General features: G+C 41.9%; 2 protein-coding genes across 2 annotated transcripts in view; both read left to right on the top strand.

The window, feature by feature from the left end:
• The window catches only part of LOC143304328 (glutathione S-transferase-like), a 33,357-nt gene extending 29,818 nt beyond the window's left edge, over positions 1–3,539 (top strand). Inside the window, exon 2 of the mRNA XM_076626789.1 lies at positions 1,378–3,539. Within this exon, the coding sequence (XP_076482904.1) occupies positions 1,378–1,550 (173 nt within the window). The 3' untranslated portion in view covers positions 1,551–3,539. The remainder of the gene's footprint in view (positions 1–1,377) is intronic.
• A 1,158-nt stretch (positions 3,540–4,697) lies between these two features.
• Positions 4,698–21,594, top strand: part of LOC143304329 (glutathione S-transferase-like) — a 38,651-nt gene continuing 21,754 nt past the window's right edge. The window contains exon 1 of the mRNA XM_076626790.1: positions 4,698–4,897. Coding sequence (XP_076482905.1) covers positions 4,732–4,897 — 166 coding nt within the window. The 5' untranslated portion in view covers positions 4,698–4,731. The remainder of the gene's footprint in view (positions 4,898–21,594) is intronic.

The raw sequence follows: 21,594 nt of genomic DNA, 5'->3' as shown, positions 1-21,594 counted from the left end.
GTCTTGAAATTTACGAGAGCAAGTCTGATAAATTCTTATCTCTGGTCCATTCGTGGCCAACTTTTTAATACCCTCGTAACTTGTAACGACAAATAAAAATATTGGTACAGGCCAATTTTTTTTTGGATAAAATCTTGTGTGAATTTACGATTCTTCGTTTAATTTTTTTCCCTTATTGTCTTTACATATTTGGAGTTTTAACGCGTTATAAGTACGTTTTTTTTTTTAACATGATTACGTAGAATTCTTATTCTGAATAAATTATTTGTTTCCGCTTCATAACTGTTTCTAAATTACAGTGCATTTAATCTTGAAATGCACAGTAACATTTTATACTTTTTACGTTCTAAGGAATTTTCAGGATCGGTTAAAAATTAAATTACAGTAATGGTAATACTCAATATTAATGTCAGACGTGGATACTTCACTGTTTCGTATAATAATTTGTTATCTTGGCATCGATCAAGGTATTTAATATACAAAGCGTACAGATTAATAAGAATTTTAATTAATCCTTCTTCTATAGTATTCGCCGTTCCTTTCGAGCTCGTACCAATTCAAATAGACTTTCGAATAGATTTCAAAGATTTGTCTGTTCAAATAAAACGCGATCTTTTTTATTTCCCTATCAGTCGTCCCGTTACTGTTCCGTTGTTTCCAACAGATTGCAGATTCGTTTAAAAAACATTTGTAACGAAAAACAAACCCACTCGCAGAAATGTTATTCAATATCGCATTTATAACTTTCATAGACATCCTCCTCTCATTGCTATCATTGTAAACAGATTGAAACTTCGTTTGCAAACACTCGCGATTAAAAAAAAAAAAGAAGAATTAATCTTAAACAATTTTATCTTGTGCTCCATTTATAATTTTCATAATTGTCTTCCCGACGTTGTATCATTTTAAATGGCTTTTTTCTATCCATCTATGTTGCAGCGAGATCAACGGTCCTAATTACTAAATTGCACGATGTGTTCATACAAATTCACTTTTTATGAACGCGATGAAACGAAATGAAACCTAAGTAGAGATTTGTTTTCTCATCAAGTATAACGAGTTTTACACTTTGGATAGATTGCCTCGTTGTGAGAAGGTCTTAATCGTTTATAATTGCGATTAAGTAATTGCAATAAGTCATATTTTTAAGAAACGTTCTCTCATGCTGTCACACACTCTAATTAGAAAAGGATCATGAAACATTCGGTTTATGATATTATTTGTTTGTAAATCTTCCTGCTTCCGGAAACTTTTTTAAATATGAAAATATTTATATACAAAATTAAATATTTTTTTCAATATCAACACTTCTTGCGTTTATGTTGTCCTAGTCAGAATTATATTATTTCGTGTATCCTGTTGCTTTTTATATGATAGTCCTCCCGTTGGCCGCGGATTCGTTATTAAGCCTGAGGCCCTCGTCACTAGTGTCACTATCGACAATAAAGGTACCCCACCCGCGACCGGACGATGGAGAACTCCAACACGGAATCGCAATCTCCCGCGAGCCCTGCCCGGGAGGGCGCCTCGAGCTCGGACTCGGAATGTGACTCGAGCTCGGATTCGGATTCAGACTCGACATCGGAAGTGGCATCCGAACACACGTTGTCGGCACGGGATCGTAAGAGTATCGTGCGCGCACTAAAGCGGTCGCTAGGGAAGAAGAAGAAGAAGAAGAAGAAGAAAGGACACCGGGCAACCTGGGTATCGCTGCCGCGCTTCAACCCCGAAGCCGCGGACGCAGATCCAGCCGCCTGTGCACAGCCGTCGGCCTGCTCATGAGGGACCACCGCCTGAAAAACAGCGCACTGTATTCTGCCCTAAACCGTGCCCTAGAGGGTCCGGCAGCGTACTGGCTTACGCAGATAATGAACGGCGACGAGCTCACCTGGCCAGATTTTAAGGAACAATTCGCCGCGCACTTCGGTGGCCAAGAAGTAGCAGCCGCGTCGCTAATCAAGGTAGCCGAGGAACTACCGCGGGACGGCGAAACACCAGGAGCGTACGGAAATCGTATCATCACCCTCCTGGGGTCGAAGTGGCGAAATTCAACCAGGAAAGTGGTACTCGCCGCCACCGCCCTCCATCTGCTGGGCTCGCGCGATGAACGTTTTAAACGATTAGCGCTCACGAGTGACATCACGTCGGTGAAACAATTCCAAAGAGAAATGAAGCCCTTCCTATACACGGAGTGGCCAACGCCCCCGCCGTGGAGGTCATTAGCGAGCTCCGGAAACAAACGAGGCAGGTCACCCGCCCCCTGGACCAGGTGTGGCCACTGCGGTATTTACGGACATCCGACATTCGAATGCCGCAAGAGGGCGAAGTGGTAACCGAAGGAGGACCCCCGACGTCCGGAGGAAAGCTGACCGGCTGCACCACCAAAAGCGTTGTGCTTTCACTGCCACATGCCGGGACACATCGCGTCTCGCTGTCCATCGCGGCGAGAAGAAAAACATTGCCCCGAGGACGAGCGCCGGGTCGATGCCTGCGTGGTGGAAGGCCCGACGGGTAGACTAAGCCAGCAGGCCACACACGAGGACGTGTAAGTGTCAGGATGGCCGAGTCGGAGACAAAAGGACGCCGGGGCCCCTGTGGAACTTCAGGACAACACCCTAACCTTGCAACCTAGAGCCTAATATAGCCATAACGAAACAATCGCAAGTATCCAAACCGATAGTAATCGTACGTCGATCGGAGGATCGTGTGTACTGAGACACTCGACCGGAGTCTTGTTTCGGTGGCGTCGTTGGGATGACGAGCAGTCTTGCTAGAGAGCTGATCGGTGAAGGAAGTCGAGTGCCTTACGAGCAGGGAGTGGTGCACGTGTGAGTTAGAGCAAGGGAACCTGTCCTCCCGTTGGTCACGGATTCGTTATCAAGCCTGAGGCCCTCGTCGCTAGTGTAACTATCGACAATAAAGGTACCCCACGCGCGACCGGACGATGGAGAACTTCAACGCAGAACCGCTACCTCCCGCGAGCCCTGCCCGGGAGGGCGCCTCGAGCTCGGACTCGGAGATTCAGACTCGACATATATATTATTATATATATTATATATACTATTATATCTATATAATATATGTATTTATATCTATAAATATACGTATAAATATATCTATTTAAAAAAATAAAGTTGACCTTCATATATCGCCAATAATATCGCGTGCGTATAAAGAAACTAATTACATTTAATTATTACATTTACATACATTTAACTATTATTACATGCATTTACATACATTTAATTATTATTTTTTTCATAATTATATCTCGTTTGAAATATTTTTCGACATAATTAATTGTTTCAAAAACACATATTCCAGCCTTCTAAATGATTTATTTTGCGTATTATACGAATTATTCCATCTATAAATAAATTGTTCTCTATACACACAAACACGCACACAGTCTGTTAATTACACGAGTTAATTGTATCATTTTTCTCGATAAGTTGACAGAGCAAGGAAAATGAGCGACGAACCTACCTACAAACAAATCTACTTCAATGCCCGTGGTCGTGCCGAACATATACGGTACATATTTGCATATACTGGCATCGAGTATACCGACGAGAGGATCCCCGAAGAACTCTGGCCTGAATACAAGGATTGTAAGCGTGAAGAATCGATTTTTACTTTCATCGTTCAACTCTCAGGTATTTACCAATTACTCAAACTTTTCTGTATATAAAACTTTCGTTTCACGTGCAGGCTAAACTTACTTAAAGTAAAATTTCATACGGAATAAAGTCGAACTTTTCATTAAGTTTTGCTTCCGTAATATCGTGTTTATCGAATACCAACTTAATTCACTTACGATTCTCGAATTTTTGTGTTGCAATCTTTATTGTTTTCAATGAATCGAAGCATTTCGAATATTTTGAGAAAACCGTAAATAGGTGACTTAAAATAGGAATACAAAAATACTTCTACGTTTCTCGTTAATTTAAAAACTTTTTAGGACTTGTCGGAAAAAAAGGATAAAAAATTGAAATCAGTTCGGAAATGAACAAGAACATAGCTAAAAAGTCGAAAGAACAAAGCAGACATAAAATTCGATCTTCCGTTGCGACATTTCTATCGTAAATAGTATAATAAAAGTTTTACGCAACCTAGTCTTCGATATAATCTTATATGTCGCTTGCAGATAGAGAAACCAAAAATCAACGTAAGTCTGTAAATCAATCCTGTCGGTGTAAAACACAAAATTACGTTCGCAAGAGACATTCGATTTATATTCCTTGCATTTCAATTTTCATTACAAGAACCGTGTACATTTTCTAATATCTTTTCCGTGTCTGGTATTATGCGACGTGAATTTTTTATTCGCAGTTGTAAGTCCACTATCATTGCATAAGGTCTTCCTTATGCAATGCTGCAAAACGATACTGATCGTTCCTCGTACATTCAGTACACCGCATCGGACAGATTCGTTCCTTTCCGTGAGAATTACAAATTTTATACTCGATCATTTATCCTTGATTTTAAAAACTTTAGGTTCTTCCCAACAGTCAAAAACACGCGATACCTTGTCCATCGTAATCGTAAGAAAAGAAAAAAAGGAGAAAGAAGACATTTCTGTATTTCTTTACTAGGCCATGTTGATTAAAACCGAAATGATTTCGATTCATTTATTCACAAGAACGCAACGGCCTCGGAAGTTGTGTTGTGATTTCCTATCGATCGTTTCCCCCTACACAGTGTTCATATGAGCCATGTTTGTTCTTAGCAATGCCTTATAAAATGCTGCCTGTGCTGGAGATAGACGGGAAACCGGTAGCGCAGAGTAACGCTGTGGCGCGATACTTGGCGAAGAAGTACGATCTAATGGGAAGGAACGAATGGGATGCGATGATATGCGACGTGCTCGTCGATGCTCTTGGAGATTTGAAGCAAGGTGAGTAACTGATGAGATGACTTTGCATTTGTCTCACCACAGAGACAGACGTTCAAGAATTCATTGTGAAAAGACGAGTACAAACAAGATACGTATGTCTTTCCGTTAAGCGAATGTTACAGTTTGTTTGCAAAAGTCAGTTTTTAGATTATAGAATCGTAGATAGAATTTAGAGGATAGAAACTTTTAGTAGTCACTTTTAGTTTAGTAAAGTCTTATCGACAATAAGCAGACTACGTTATGATACAACGATTCCAACTGAAGATTTCTATCGACATCACGAATTCGATGGCTTCCAAATTTTCTTCTCTGCAATCTCAGACGCTCAACTCGAAAGAATCTTTTAGATCCCCCGACAAACACTCGACTCAGGTTATCTATTATCGTAATCTTCCTACGGGATTTTTTTAACTGCGTTGCGTTAACGAATAACGGGATAACATCACGTTTCTCTCAACGCCTTTCAACGTTCTACAACTTTTATTCTTTGCAAATCCCTGTCTCTATATGATAAACGCTGGTTATCCGCGGAATTTACGATTTCAATTTCTTTAACGAGATATTTATCATATTACACAATTCCTGTAAATGTATTTGTAATTATATCGCCGAAGAATTGTATTTAATTAAGCTATGAAGTTGTGGAATCGTGAGAAGGATTATTTTTATAGAACTGTCTAATTTCCATTCGACATTGATTCAGGATACACATTACTCTTTTTTACATAATACCAGTTTTGTCATTTTTAATTAACAAATACCTCCAAAGGTTGAAGTTTCTAAAATTATCCATTAAATTCTGACAATAAAATAAAAATCCAAATTCTTCCTAAAAAGCTAGTGATCTTTAGTTAAGAGTTCGATTTTTCACATTTTTCAAGGTAAATTAAAAAAATTGTTTAATAGAGGAGGTACAAAATAAATGTATACAAACCTTTTTTCAGACGACATGGGCGGACTTCGTGTTTGCAGCGGCCCTTGAAAATTTCGAGTATATGTTTGGGGCATCAGCTTTGGATAAATATCCAGCTCTTCGAGCATTGAAGAAAAGGATTCATAGAATACCGGCCATTTCTGATTGGCTGATTAGGCGCCCATTCACAAACAGCTAAAAAGCTAAAAACGTGTGGAAAAAAGATGACCAGTACACCACTACATATATGTAGTATCGTGGACGAAAGGCCTAAGAAATATCGGGCGAACTATGAACAATGTCGCGAGAGCCGAGGCGCCGTCGGGCCCATCAATGTGTCATCGGTCTTTTCAAGTGCATAGTTTCGTGGAAAAGACCTACGTGACCCTGGCTACGAGCGTCTGCAGAACACGTGTGCGGCGGGCCTAGGAAAAAGGCAATAGAATGCGACAACGGCCAGAGTGTGAGTCGAGAAACAGAGTGTGAGTCGAGGAGCCGAGTGCGAGTTGAGCGGAGACAGAGTTTGCGAGTGGCGTTGCCGAGAGAGTGTTGATTGCGTTTTGGTAAAAGTCGAGTCGCTATCTAGTTATTTAGTTGCGCTGTTTTCTGTACGTTTGGCGTGAATAGTTCAGGTTGAACAACAATCGTCTTTTTCTGTCTGATTAACATCTCTATTGTCCACTCCTTGTAAATACATTATATCACGATATTACATATTTTTGGGGGCTCGTCCGGGATTGGACAAGACAGAAAACGAAACGGTTTAACAGAGCTATTCGAGCTAGTTGTGAATTTACCGGTACGCGGTGCGGTAAAAGACGATATCGTTGACTGTTTAAGTTTGTGTAGTGTGAAAAATGGCAAACGTTGGGGACGAACGATTGTCGGGTGAAGAGGGTTCGACGCTGGAGGAGCTGAGGAGTAAGCTCGCGCGAATGAACCTCCCTATATCTGGTGCGAGGTCAGTGCTGATTGCAAGGCTGAATCGGGCGTGTAGGGCTGGACAATCGTATCCTAAGGGATCGACGGGCGGTGAAGAGCTAACCGGTCAACGAGATTTAGGAAACATACAGAGAGCTGAGCGTGATTCTAACGAAGATGAAGATGTTGAGAAAATGAATACGAAGGAGTTGAAGGAGCGCCTCGCTAGTTTGGGTTTAAAAACGACGGGCAGAAAAGTAGAATTACGCGCACGGATACAAGCGGCCATGGATGGTAACGACATATCGTCGGAAGAAGAAAGCGACGACGAAAGTGAGGATGAAGATGACAAGAAAAACGCAAGAGGATACAAGAGAGATACGCGAAGGGTGTGAGGCGAATGAAAAGAGAGTGTGAGTGTTTGCGTTTCGTCCCGGGACTACCGGTGGACTCGTCAGTAAGGCTATGCCCGGTAGTCCCTGCCTTAGACGTAGAGGGAGTCTCGCTAGGTGCGGTATTTGTATCAATCGCTCGTATATTCGACCGCTAGCGAGTTAGACAGATAGACTCGTTGTCGTCGTAGCCCTCTAGTGTTGGCGGTTGGTACCCGCGGATCGCCCGGGAGGTGTTGCGCCGCGTTGATGCCTCGACCTGTCGGCGTCCTGTTGATACCGATCCGCCACAGGAGTATCAGGACCGTGATGAATATTGTCGAAGGGCATGTGTTGGTTCGACACTGAGTTTTAGAGACGTCGAAGATGCATTAGAGTCGTTTAGTGGCGACAAAGGTGAAAATGTCGAACGATGGTTCGAGTCGTTCGAGGAAGTCGCTGATACGTGCATGTGGTCGGATGGGCAGAAGGCAGTCTACGCCAGGAAGCTGCTGAAGGGATCAGCGAAAATATTTGCGAGCTTCGAGTGTCATGCCAGGACTTGGCATGAGTTGAAGAGGGGGCTAGTGAAAGAATTTTCGAGGAAAGTCAACAGTAGGCAAGTACATCAGAAACTTGAAGAAACAAAAAAGGAGAGTGATGAAGCATGTTTGGCTTACATGTACCGCATGCTCGAAATAGCCAGCCATGTGGACATAAAGGAGGAAGCAAAGGTGGAATACATAGTGGATGGAATAATAGACGACGAGAACAATAAGGCTATATTGTACGGCGCTACGTCAATCAAAGAGTTGAGGAAGAGGTTAGTGATGTACGAAGAGCAGAAGAGTCGCAGAGCAAAGTCGATTGTGAAGCCGGCTAAAACCCAGAAGAACGGAAAGCCCAGTCAATCTGTAGATGCAATGAAGAAAAGAAGATGCTTCATTTGCGGTAGTGAGGATCATCTAAGTGTTAAGTGTCCGGAGAGGGGAGAAGGTGTTAGGTGTTCCGAGTGCAGCGGATTTGGACATATTGCAGCGAGGTGTACGGCACGACCGAAAGAGACTTGCGTAGTGTCAAGATCCGAAAAGGGGAAGTATGTGAAGGAAGTAATCGCAGGAATTAAGCTTCTATTCTCTGAAATTACTCTCAAATCTCAGAGTCAACCCTTCAAATCCTCCACACTGGATCTTAGATTCGTAATATTTGTAATATCGTAGAATAGCTTTGATTGGAGATCGGCTGAAATTAGAAAACACCGTGTACGTCGTCTTTCGTGGTTTGTTTACATCCAAGAGCGCCTAGTAACAGTGACGCGAGAAAAGATAAGCAGCGTCAAAACAGAAGTACGGTTCCACATTTCAAGGAGTGGCAATCGAGAGGCCAGAGTATGTGAGCCGAAAAGTGTGCGTGTGTGTGTGTGAGAGAGGACGAGAGCAAGAGCGAGCACGACCGAGCAGGAGTGTATTGGCGAAGATCAGAGCTAATTGAGTCGTCGAAGAGTAGAGTCGTTGGAGGTTTCGAGTCGTCGAAGAGTAGAGTCGTGAGAATTGATAGAGTTGTTAGAGAGAGAGTGTGTGTGTGTGTTAGATTCGTTGTGACGAGAGTGATCAAATAACTGCAAAGTTATTTGATATAGATACGAGTATTGCATTTAGTTTCCGTTAAATAAATATCGTTCTCTGTCCAATTTATATTTGTATATTCAATTTAATATTAATAAATTGTAAGTAATCGGAAAAAAATTTCTATCCTTATTTTCCGATATTACATATTTGAAGCATAAATTAAAAATCGACACATTGACTACTTCAAAGAAATTAGCCCGAACGAGACATAACTCGTTCATCGTGGTTTTCGCGCGAAGTAAATATGCGGTTTCTCAATCGTTGTGAGATTCCAACGACGTTAATTCTGTCGAAACGGCGACGCGCGACGACGATCGCACATTCTGTTGCTAGCGAGTGCTTGCAAATTGCGACGATATCGAGCGTAAAGACTAAGCGCAAAAATGGAGGACACTCGGCGGGGAATTGGAAATGCTCGATGACGAAAGGTATTTCAAGGTGTAATTATATCCACCTCCAATTGGATCGCACCTTCGTTCGGTTGCTAGGTCAACAACCTTCGATGTTATTCAAATAATGCAACGGCTGGGGCAGCCGGTAGCGAGTCGTAAAAGTTTCAATAAAACACGTTCCTGCTAGTGAACGTATGTTAAAACTTACACCGAGTTTTATTTCGCTACGCCGTTTACTAGTTCGAAACGATCGATTGCATAATAGTAGCTGTTTCTTTCATCTCGGAAACACGATCGTAAACGGTGACAACGATCCAGCTTATTCCTGATCGTGTTAATTTCCACGCAAACTTTGTAAACATTATACGTCGCGACGCTCTCGTTAACGCGTCATTCCCTCCAACTCGAAAGTCTTGCAACTTTGGTGATCCGTTTTCTGTGTAAAATTGGTTACGAGCATCAGGGAACTTATCGTCGTAATCGGTAAATTGTTTATTAAGGATCTACAGCTTTTAAGGATTTCTCTCTAGAGATTTAGAGATTAGAAGTTTCATTAACGCGTTATCGTGTCTCTAACTCGATCTTTTTTCGTGTAAATTGGTCACGAGACTTACGAGCTTCGTTGTAAATAGAAGATTAGTAATATTTCGTAGTTTCGTGATAGTATATAGACATTTTAGTGCTTAAACGCGCAATTTTTAGTTCGCTTTTCGCTCGCATCGGCGCTATGAAACGGATCAATATCTCAACACTTTCCTTTAGTTCTACGAATCATCTTTCGATCGGCTTTTCTTGGCCTACCGTTTCCTAACGCTGTCCTAATACTATCGTCTTGCTGAGATCCTTTTTCCGGTTGTATCTTCTGCTTATTTTATTATAAATCCGAACTTTCATTCACGTCGTATGTTTTACAGCGTAAAATCCGCTAGAGCGTTCCAATAAATGTAACCAGTAGGTGCTCTAATACTCAAACGCACCTGTGCGTATCTCTGCATATTTGCTGAAAAAAAAGATGAATCTTACGTTACATTTTCAATATGCGTAATAAGCCGAAAATTTCTCTGATGCTAATCCTTCGTAACAAAAGGATGGCATCACTATATGCATGAAAATAGCATTTGGCAATCGTTAGAAACACAATACATGGATATATATGTAGTTGCCAAATTAACCTTCGCGGTGTTCAAAGTGAACGGCTAGAAACGATTGCTTTTTGCTATACGCGCATGGTTCGATTGCACCATAATTCGTTATTAAGACGTTTCGAGAGAGGCAAAGGATGTGGTGTCGCAACGTGTTGCGCTCGCACAATGCTCCTTGGATAAAATTCCCGGAGCGCGTATTATCGCGTACGCCGCGCGAACGCGTTGAACCTTCGCGCAAACAATGAGAGCGTGAAGGCGAAAAAATAGCGTCGAGCACGTAACATTCGGCCTGATATCGTTGATTGGCCGCGAATCGTCAACATGCACGGGACAGTTTTACGTAAAGACATTCGATCCGTACAATTATGTTAAGACGTCGACCATAGAACGTACTACGTTGATGCAATTAAAATTTCAATGAAACAGGAGAACGCGCGAATAACTAGTCACCCCGTTGTTGACCATAACGTACAAATACTTTTGTTTAAGAGCTGCTCGTTAGTGTTTACCGCGTGCAGCGATTAAGTGACGAACAAATTACGTTCAAAGGGTATAGAGCTCGTTCTCGATTAAAATTCTCCTAACTTTCTAATGGTATTAGAAATTATAACTTGAACGTATGTACGCGACTGGCAATAAATATCAGGACAGCCGCGGATATTTAGTATAAATCGAATATGTGTTCCATTGTCCTTAATTTCTTTTATTATCGATTATTATTATTATAATTTTTATATTAATATTAATATTATTTAATATTTTAATATTAATATTATTTAATTTATTCTATTATTGATTCGTTCCATTCCGTTTACGTCATAATACGTAGCCTGCGGATTTTTACGCATATTTTTCAGAATATAAAGGAAGCGAAAGAAAAAACTAGAAGCTGGATAAAAAATTGTTTTACCTCGATTAAACGTTACAAAGTGTGCTACTTTCCGATGTTTTTTTATATTTCCACGTGTCACACGTGTACTTTGCAATTTTGCCCTTTCAGATTTCACAGAAATGCATAAAACTTCCGTGACCTAATTTTTTGGCACGTGCACGTGCTTCAAAATAAATTCGATGATATTAAATACCAGATTATAGGAACCAGAAATGAAGAGTTCTACAACGATGGAATGGGTAAATGATTGTCGATCAGACGAAAGACAATAGCAAACAACGATATAGCGATGATTAATTAATGTAAGATTTTTTCCTTTCAGCAAACAAAAATAGAACTTAACGAACTCAGTAATTGATAAATGATTACGTATAAGATAAGTGCATTTTCCAACTGTGAGTCATAGTTAACGTTTAGTTTAGCCTAGATAGGATCTTAGCTTTGGAGTAAATAAGTATAATAGTAGCAAAAAATCGATAGAATTGTTAAAAGGCTGTGACTAATCCTGGTCGACTGGTCAGTTATCATCTGAATCTATTGTTATTTTGCTAGTATACTTTTCGAATCATTTTCAGCTATTCTATGGGCAAGCATTCGTTTCTTTCGCGCATGCCACGTATCATTCGCTCATTAACTCGTTTTTGAAAGCTTTTACCGGCGAATGAAAAACGTAACGTACACTTGCATAATGCGTTCGAAGTGTTCGTTCGTTCAATATTCATGTAAAGGTTAGGCGATACGCGTGATAAGTCGCGATGCTACGAGATGTGATTAGATGCGGATGTTAATGTCTTGTAAATACCTTTCCTCGACTATGATAATCATCGAACACTAAGAATTTCGCAAATCGATGCAATTAATCGGTGATCTTGTGGGAAGAAATTTCGATATCACGATAATGTTAACGATAGTATGTTAATTACGACTAGTACCGTTACTGTTACATTGTTTCATAATTAGTATTAGTTTAATAGAGTCAACGACTCCTCCGCAAGCATCCGTGCAAGTGTTATTTATGTAATATCGTGATGTAATATGTTTACAAAACGTGGACAATAGAGATGTTAATCAGACAGAAGAGACGATTGTGGCTTAACTTGAACCATTCATACCAGACGTACAGAACACAGCGCAATCCACACTCTCTCGGCAACGCCACTCGCAACCTCCATCTCCGCTCGACTCGCACTCGGCTTCTCGACTCGCACTCTGTGCTTTTCGACTCGCGCTCTGTTTCTCGACTGACTGTTGTCGCATTCCATTGCCCTTTTCCTAGGCCCACCGCACACGTGTTCTGCAGACGCTCGTGGCCAGGGTCACGTAGGTCTTTTCCACGAAACTATGCACTTGAAAAGACCGATGACACATTGATGGGCCCGACGGCGCCCCGGCTCTCGCGACACTGTTCATAGTTCGTCCGATATTTCCCAGGCCTTTCGTCCACGATACTACATTCGGCCATCCTGCAATAACATCTGCCCTCAGATGTTGCCTTCTATCTCGCTGTCATCAGATGCGTCACTTTCGGCATTTAGGACCCAAGGTTTCATAAAATCGAGGTGTGTGCGGGTCCTTCCTTCGGTACTGCTTCGCACGCTTTCTTCTTTTCTTGTAATTTCGCAGGCTCCCTTCTAGCTTACCTATGTTTCGTTGGGTTAGGCTACAGTCAAGGCAGTTGGACACCACGTGTTCGACCTTTTCGCGTAACCCCTTGAACCAGAAGTCCTTCTTGACCATAGCTTCTGTTTTGGTAACCTCGAAATGCCCACGCTCGTGCGCTTGCCTGACTACCTGAGCCCGCATCGCCTTCGATACTACTATTAGCACATCGTCCTCACACTCCTTATACAAAATATTGTTTCTTACTACCTGCCCATCGGCCTGACTGCACGTTGCGGCGTCCAAAATCCTACGGACTTCAGTGTCCTTGTTCTGTGCCCTTCTCAACCGTGCAATCAGCCCGTCTTCACTCTCCGTTACATACATAGTGCTCGGCAGGGGGTTCCTACTCGGAGCATCTACATGCTGCATACTTTTCCCCGGCCGATGACACACCTGATACTTAATCTCGCCTAGTAACAAGGCCCATCCAGCCACACGCACACACAAATCTTTCTTTCTAACTACACCTATCGGACTCGCATACTCCGAGTCTGACGATTTGATGACACCCTCGTTTGTCCACGCTTCCATCAAATCATCTTCTTCCTTTCTTTCCGACGGCGCCAGTCTTCGCGGTCTTCGCGCTATCGGCTTGTCGCTTTTCAAAACTACTTTTTCGGTTATTCCGACGTCTCGCTTCTTCTCCGGCCTATACCCCCTAACGATATCGCGAATCGCTTCACGATAATGCGGTTCCCGTACGTGTGTCAGGTCTGTTTCGTCGGTCTGTTCTACCGCGTTTACCCTCAGTACATCCGGCGCGTCCTCGTGACCGTCGGTCTGATCGTCGAGTCGTAAAAATGTCACCTCGCCCCGTTTGACTCGCAACTCTACCTGGTCTAAAAAGTCGGTACCTAAGAGTAGACTGTGTCTTGTCATTACCTTATTCGAGACAACATGCAGGGTGACAGTAAAGTCGTACCCGTCGACCGTCATTACCCTTGTAAACTCGCCCCAGGTACTATTGCCAGCGGAACCAAAACCATCAAACTTAAGTTTGCAGTTTCCCAGAGGTGGTGATCCTAACCTCACATACTCATCCGCTCGTAGGAACGTAAGGTTACTACCTGTATCCACTAATGCCACAAACCTACAATCATCTATCGCCACTTCCTTCACATACTTCCCCTTTTCGGATCTTGACACTACGCAAGTCTCTTTCGGTTGTGCCGTACACCTCGCTGCAATATGTCCAAATCCGCTGCACTTGAAACACCTAACACCTTCTCCCCTCTCCGGACACTTAACACTTAGATGATCCTCACTACCGCAAATGAAGCATCTTCTTTTCTTCATTGCATCTACAGATTGACTGGGCTTTCCGTTCTTCTGGGTTTTAGCCGGCTTCACAATCGACTTTGCTCTGCGACTCTTCTGCTCTTCGTACATCACTAACCTCTTCCTCAACTCTTTGATTGACGTAGCGCCGTACAATATAGCCTTATTGTTCTCGTCGTCTATTATTCCATCCACTATGTATTCCACCTTTGCTTCCTCCTTTATGTCCACATGGCTGGCTATTTCGAGCATGCGGTACATGTAAGCCAAACATGCTTCATCACTCTCCTTTTTTGTTTCTTCAAGTTTCTGATGAACTTGCCTACTGTTGACTTTCCTCGAAAATTCTTTCACTAGCCCCCTCTTCAACTCATGCCAAGTCCTGGCATGACACTCGAAGCTCGCAAATATTTTCGCTGATCCCTTCAGCAGCTTCCTTGCATAGACTGCCTTCTGCCCATCCGACCACATGCACGTATCAGCGACTTCCTCGAACGACTCGAACCATCGTTCGACATTTTCACCTCTGTTGCCACTAAACGACTCTAATGCATCTTCGACGTCTCTAAAACTCAGCGTCGAACCAACACATGCCCTTCGACAACATTCGTCACGGTCCTGATACACCCTTCGCGTATCTCTCTTGTATTCTCTTGCGTTTTTCTTGCCATCTTCATCCTCACTTTCGTCGTCGCTTTCTTCTTCCGACGATATGTCGTTACCATCCATGGCCGCTCGTAGCCGTGCGCGTAATTCTACTTTTCTTCCCGTCGTTTTTAAACCCAAACTAGCGAGGCGCTCCTTCAACTCCTTCGTATTCATTTTCTCAACATCCTCATCTTCGTTGCAATCACGCTCAGCTCTCTGTACACTTTCTAAATCTCGTTGACCGGTTAGCTCTTCACCGCCCGTCGATCCCTTACGATACGATTGTCCAGCCCTACACGCCCGATTCAGCCTTGCAATCAGCACTGACCTCGCACCCGATATAGGGAGGTTCATTCGCGCGAGCTTATTCCTCAGCTCCTCCAGCGTCGAACCCTCTTCACCCGACAACCGTTCGTCCCCGACGTTGGCCATTTTTCACACAACACAAACTTAAACAGTCAACGATATCGTCTTTTACCGCACCGCGTACCGGTAAATTCACAACTAGCTCGAATAGCTCTGTTAAACCGTTTCGTTTTCTGTCTTGTCCAATCCCGGCTGAGCCCCCAAAATATGTAATATCGTGATGTAATATGTTTACAAAACGTGGACAATAGAGATGTTAATCAGACAGAAGAGACGATTGTGGCTTAACTTGAACCATTCATACCAAACGTACAGAACACAGCGCAATCCACACTCTCTCGGCAACGCCACTCGCAACCTCCATCTCCGCTCGACTCGCACTCGGCTTCTCGACTCGCACTCTGTGCTTTTCGACTCGCGCTCTGTTTCTCGACTGACTGTTGTCGCATTCCATTGCCCTTTTCCTAGGCCCACCGCACACGTGTTCTGCAGACGCTCGTGGCCAGGGTCACGTAGGTCTTTTCCACGAAACTATGCACTTGAAAAGACCGATGACACATTGATGGGCCCGACGGCGCCCCGGCTCTCGCGACACTGTTCATAGTTCGTCCGATATTTCCCAGGCCTTTCGTCCACGATACTAATAAGTATAATAGTAGCAAAAAATCGATAGAATTGTTAAAAGGCTGTGACTAATCCTGGTCGACTGGTCAGTTATCATCTGAATCTATTGTTATTTTGCTAGTATACTTTTCGAATCATTTTCAGCTATTCTATGGGCAAGCATTCGTTTCTTTCGCGCATGCCACGTATCATTCGCTCATTAACTCGTTTTTGAAAGCTTTTACCGGCGAATGAAAAACGTAACGTACACTTGCATAATGCGTTCGAAGTGTTCGTTCGTTCAATATTCATGTAAAGGTTAGGCGATACGCGTGATAAGTCGCGATGCTACGAGATGTGATTAGATGCGGATGTTAATGTCTTGTAAATACCTTTCCTCGACTATGATAATCATCGAACACTAAGAATTTCGCAAATCGATGCAATTAATCGGTGATCTTGTGGGAAGAAATTTCGATATCACGATAATGTTAACGATAGTATGTTAATTACGACTAGTACCGTTACTGTTACATTGTTTCATAATTAGTATTAGTTTAATATAGTCAACGACTCCTCCGCAAGCATCCGTGCAAGTGTTATTTATTATTATGCTCACCTTCTATTGGAAAGTTCTTGCCTTGCTCAGCAAGTCTTTTTGATTTTTTTCCTGTAGAACTTCCGCGTGTTACCGATTTTTATGCTATGTACGTGTTTGTAGGAGAACTTTCTCTGAGCCGCGAAGTTTTCTTTCGACGATTCAACGATCGAAAATCAAAGAGAACCAATGTTCTCTCTTTCGATAAAGTATGTGATGATAGCCATTGCCAAAATTATTGATATATTTATCTGGTTGAAGACAATCTAGCAAATTATACAGCAAGCCTAATGAAATAATAATAATCTTTATCATTAAATTGCGCCATTATTTCATAATTTCATTGAAGGATAATAGAAATTCACGAAGCCTTCAAATTGGATTTCATATTATAATAATGTAAACATCGTTTGACGGTATTATCTGGTTGTGAATAGGGTTGATTTGATTCAGACAGCGCCAGTCATCATGACATCGACTTCCTATCTCGTTATGTAACATTCATCAGAATAACAGACGCAATTACCGTCACTGAATTATCTTAATGACATTCGTTATTAATGAGTAAGTGTTTTCGACATACGTCGGAGGTCGCAAATCTTGGATCATCTTTCTTTATTATCTGTTTAGATCCAATCCAGTTCCTTCACAGAACTTCTTTCCCTTCAATTTACCTAATTTAATAATTCTTCAAAATTTTCTCATTTTCATTTCTCATTGCATTGTTTATTATATATTCTACAAACCCGTATGAACACAACGCAATAAATTGACACGATAAAAGCGTTGAGATAATAACCACGAGACAATACTCGACAATAATAATACGAGACAATAATAATCGAAAAGGCTGATGAAACAAAGGAATGAGTAATTTGTAAAGACAGGAAAACAGCAATTAACGTACATCCAGCTACAATTGAAAATAACTTTCTTCGCTTTAAATGAAATTCCAGTCAAATACGTTTTATCAGACTCGACTAACAATCAATATTATTAGCTCAATAAATACTCGAGATTCCCAATATTTTTTGTCGAGTTTCAAATAGAAAGTTAATTACTCGCTTGTCGGAACGTCCATCGGCATCGAAGACCGTGAACCAATCTACGTTATCTTCTCCTTCGTTTCAGGCTGTCGCTGGCGATACCAGTCAACCGCGAAGGTTACTCGAGATGCAGCATGTACGATGTAAATTACACGGAAATTTTGCTAAATGGAAGCCACGTACCGGACCCATCGTGGCCAACGAAAGATTGCCAACAAGGATGGGAATTTAATTATACCACCGTCCCTTATGCGTCTGTGGCATCCGAGGTGACAGAAAATGTTCGACTTGTAATTTCCTGCTTTTTGAATATTTTATCTGTTCCTATCAATCAATCCCTTTATACTGTGTATGTCGTATTCGATTATTTGCATGATCTATTTCGATAAAAAATAAGCGTAGTGTACAATTTTTGGAAAGAAAGAAGAACGATGGAAAGGGTCGAATAAACGTTTGTGGAAAGATCGATAGTTCAGAAGTGGGAAAATTAACAATGTCGATTTCCACAGAGGAAAATTATAGTACGTAACAGAATTACTAGTACATATTGCAGTAATAATTAGTGCATGTAGTGAAATTACAGAGTACATTCTAAATTCAAGCGTTACATTGCCAAATAAAATACAATCTGAAAATGAAACTGAAAATGAAAATACCGGATTGAAAAGAAACTTTAATAAAACGTTATAACGAGCAACAGCGCGAACACACAGATTTGTTCGACATAAATTGCAAGACTTTTTGCTCCAGTGGATTTCCATGAACTTTGCGTCGCTCGTCAGGAGGAGAATTATTCATCGAGGGGTAGGAAGCATCCAGAAGAAGGACGCGAGAACGCGCAGGGTCTTAAGCTTCTCCTTCTTTTTTCCTCAAAGGGAAAGGAAAAAGGACAGAGGCGCGCTTCATTAGGAATTTCGAAACTTTGATCGAAAATTCGTTTAATCGAGGCGTTGAAATTGCTATAAGATTCCCGTGATGCTGATAGTGATCAGAAGTAAATCATTCGACTGTAGTTTTCTGTTGCAGCTGGGATGGGTTTGTCAGTATGATGCACTGCCAACCATAGCTCAAAGTATCTTCTTCATCGGCGCTATCTTCGGAGGATTAATTTTTGGATGGGTTGCTGATCAATATGGAAGAATACCAGCTTTGCTCGGAGCTAATTTAATGGGATTTCTCGCTGGGGTGGCTACTGCGTTCACGGGTAGCTTCTGGCAGTTCACTTTGTGTCGTTTTTTCGTTGGATTCGCCTTTGATAATTGCTTCACTATGATGTACATATTAGGTAACCGTTTTTCAATAATTTCTTTTTTGCCCTGGAATTGAGTTTGAAAGCCACACAGTGGCTACAAAAAGTACTTGTACGTATGTATCCTTATTTCCCAATGAAGCGTCTCTCTTCCTTTTTTTTAAATCAGTTTTTACGTTTCATTTTGATAGCATTAATTATTTATAAGCATGTATGAAAGTATTACAAATGATACGAAAGCTAATATTTTAATCAGTCTTATCTTAAGACTTAGTCTTAATTAATTGGTATATATATAAATGACGTTCTAAATACGATGGTGTACAGTTACTTTTTGTAATTACTGTAAGCAGGAAGATCTCTAAGTTTAAATAACAAAGTAATCTCTACAACATACTGTAAAACTGTTGTTATGCTTGATTTACGACTGACGTTTCTGCAAGTATATGAATTTTGCAACAGAACTCACGTTGCCATGCAACAATTTAAATGAAATTGAAAACCATTCAAAGTTACGAAGAAAGATGCTTAAATACATATGAATATACATGAGGTCATACATATTTATTTTTCAACTGCGGCGTTTATATCAAAGAGAGGGAGAGAGACAGAGAAAAATTAATTTTCCTGTTTTATAAGAATTTCATGCAAGATAAAAATATGAAACTTTAAGATAGTTGGATTTATATATACCATTGAATATTTATAATATTTAAAGGTAGTTAGTTCGTAATTGTTACGCCGGGAGACTCTCTGCCTGGCCCAGGTCACACACCGCGGGCCAGACGGACACCAGATGTCCGCTCTTCCGTACGGCGTACCCTCAATAGCCTTAAGCATCCGTCATAAACCTGAGTCACTTGCCTGCTAAGGTCCTTCAAACAAACATCTGTTTCCGAGGAATTTCTCGAGACTATTGTCTACCACGGCTTAACTAAGGAAAGTTGGTTTTTCGCACGTACGCTGCAACTGTCCTCCCACTAACCACTTTCTCTCGAGGGCGGTTAAGACCCTTCGTTTAACCAATTAGAAACGAAGCCTATTCCCTCACTCTCCTAAATAACATCGGCACCAACAAATCCGATGGTCCCGTGCGCTAGACACACCCATCCTTAGCTTTCCTCCGACACATCATCGTCTCCCAGTACTGTACTGATTTTACATCCTTCGAACGGTCAACATCCTTCGAGCGGGTATACACACCCGCAGATCAGTCACTCACTCATCTCGTACATACGCACCAGTGTAACTATCCTCGTTATAAGTTGTGGAATAAACGGTGAAATATAACTTACTACTGTGTCATATTCATTCAACCACCTCTGTTATCTTAATCGAAACAGGGGAACGACTACTTCGCGGCGTCGATTCACCGAATCGTAGCGAGAATTTACGCCTCTCGCTGACGCGTTTTCCTCGCGACCGCGTCTCTCCGCGAACGGTCGTAACAGCAATCATTTTCTATACTAATATTTTCCCTCTGTACTCGCGATCAATTATAATTTTGTTTTCTCTTTTAACGAGACAATATTCTGATTACAAAGGATTAGTTGTTCAAAATTGCTTTTCATTTCTGGACAACTATAGCATACCAGGGTTTTCATAAATTTTCACTTCCCAACGGAAAGCGAAGGTAACGAATGAATGGTTCTACAACGAACGCTTCCACAACTATAAATCTACGTATATATATACATACATACATGTATATGGTTTTAATTAAAATGAACATCTTCTTCTAGCAAACTTATTTAAAATTCGTATTTTAAAATTCAGATTGTTGCGATGCTGATGATGTGAGCGAGGTTGTCGTTGGGTCTCGGGTGGGTGACACGTTGTGAGTGTCACGCGATGAGGTCCGCATGCCATGCGACAAGATCGGCGTCCGAGTCGATGCGATATTCTCCGTCGGCTCGGGTTTCACGCATGAATCGCGTGTTTTTGTTGTCGACGGGGTTGTTGCTGATATTTGTTCAAAGAGACCTAGGAACCGCACGTCAAGCTCCCGATGCTCTTGCGATAACGAATCTAAACGCTCAGCTTCCCCCTCATCTAACCCATCTAGCTCGTCTTGAACCGCGAGTATCGTCCTCCAAATTTCATCGAACGAGCTGCGGCAAGATATTAGGAAGATTCTGTTTGCCTTCCCAGACGCTTCGTATTCATCGAGTTCGCGCCTTATGGTTGCAAGTCGACGGGCTACGGCGCCTCGTCTCCGCCGTAACGTGCTGATTAGTTCAGCTTGGGCCATATTTGATTTTAATAACAGGAACGATCTTGTTTGATCAAATGGACGTTGATCTGGGACTCGGTTGATGATCGTTACGATGCGGCGTTGGCTCGTGTAGATGCTGAGCGACGGAGGTGCTCCTCTCCGATGGCGGTTCCCTTGATCAGCTGACTAAGTGGTTGGAACTTGGATTTCACGCGACACTGTATAGTCACTGGTCAGTGCACTTTTTGGGCGACACGAAATCCGGCTCGAAGGACCATGTTTCTTCGACCAATCGCGGGGAGACGTAATCGCAAGGAGAGACGTCAACGGGGGTCGTAAATCCCCGTTACGATTATAACAATCGACACCACGAATTGATCGATCCCCTGATTTCCGTTGAGATAATAGGGGTGATTGAGGTTGTATAACCCTGTGATTCACAGAATTATAAATTATATGTTTCCAGCACTTAGATTACACTGACAGAGAGAGATAAGTAATTAACAACTTGTCGCACGAAGCTAAGATAGATATGTGCGTTAGAGCAGGGCTCTTATAATTAGATTTAGTGTATTAGTGGACGTAGCACTATGAGATTTAGGAGAGGAAATGTATGCTCGACAATACCGAGACCGACTCTCGCGTTATGCTTAGACTGCCCCGTTGGGCATTAGCGTATACTTAGTAGTTGACTTTTCCAACGATGTAGAAGAAGTGAAGTTGAGTGACGATGCTGTGTCGGAGGAAAGCTAAGGATGGGTGTGTCTAGC

Source organism: Bombus vancouverensis, unplaced genomic scaffold (assembly GCF_051014615.1).
Source record: "Bombus vancouverensis nearcticus unplaced genomic scaffold, iyBomVanc1_principal scaffold0030, whole genome shotgun sequence".
In the NCBI taxonomy this organism is placed as follows: domain Eukaryota; kingdom Metazoa; phylum Arthropoda; class Insecta; order Hymenoptera; family Apidae; genus Bombus; species Bombus vancouverensis.
This window is presented reverse-complemented; position numbering and strand designations above follow the sequence as displayed.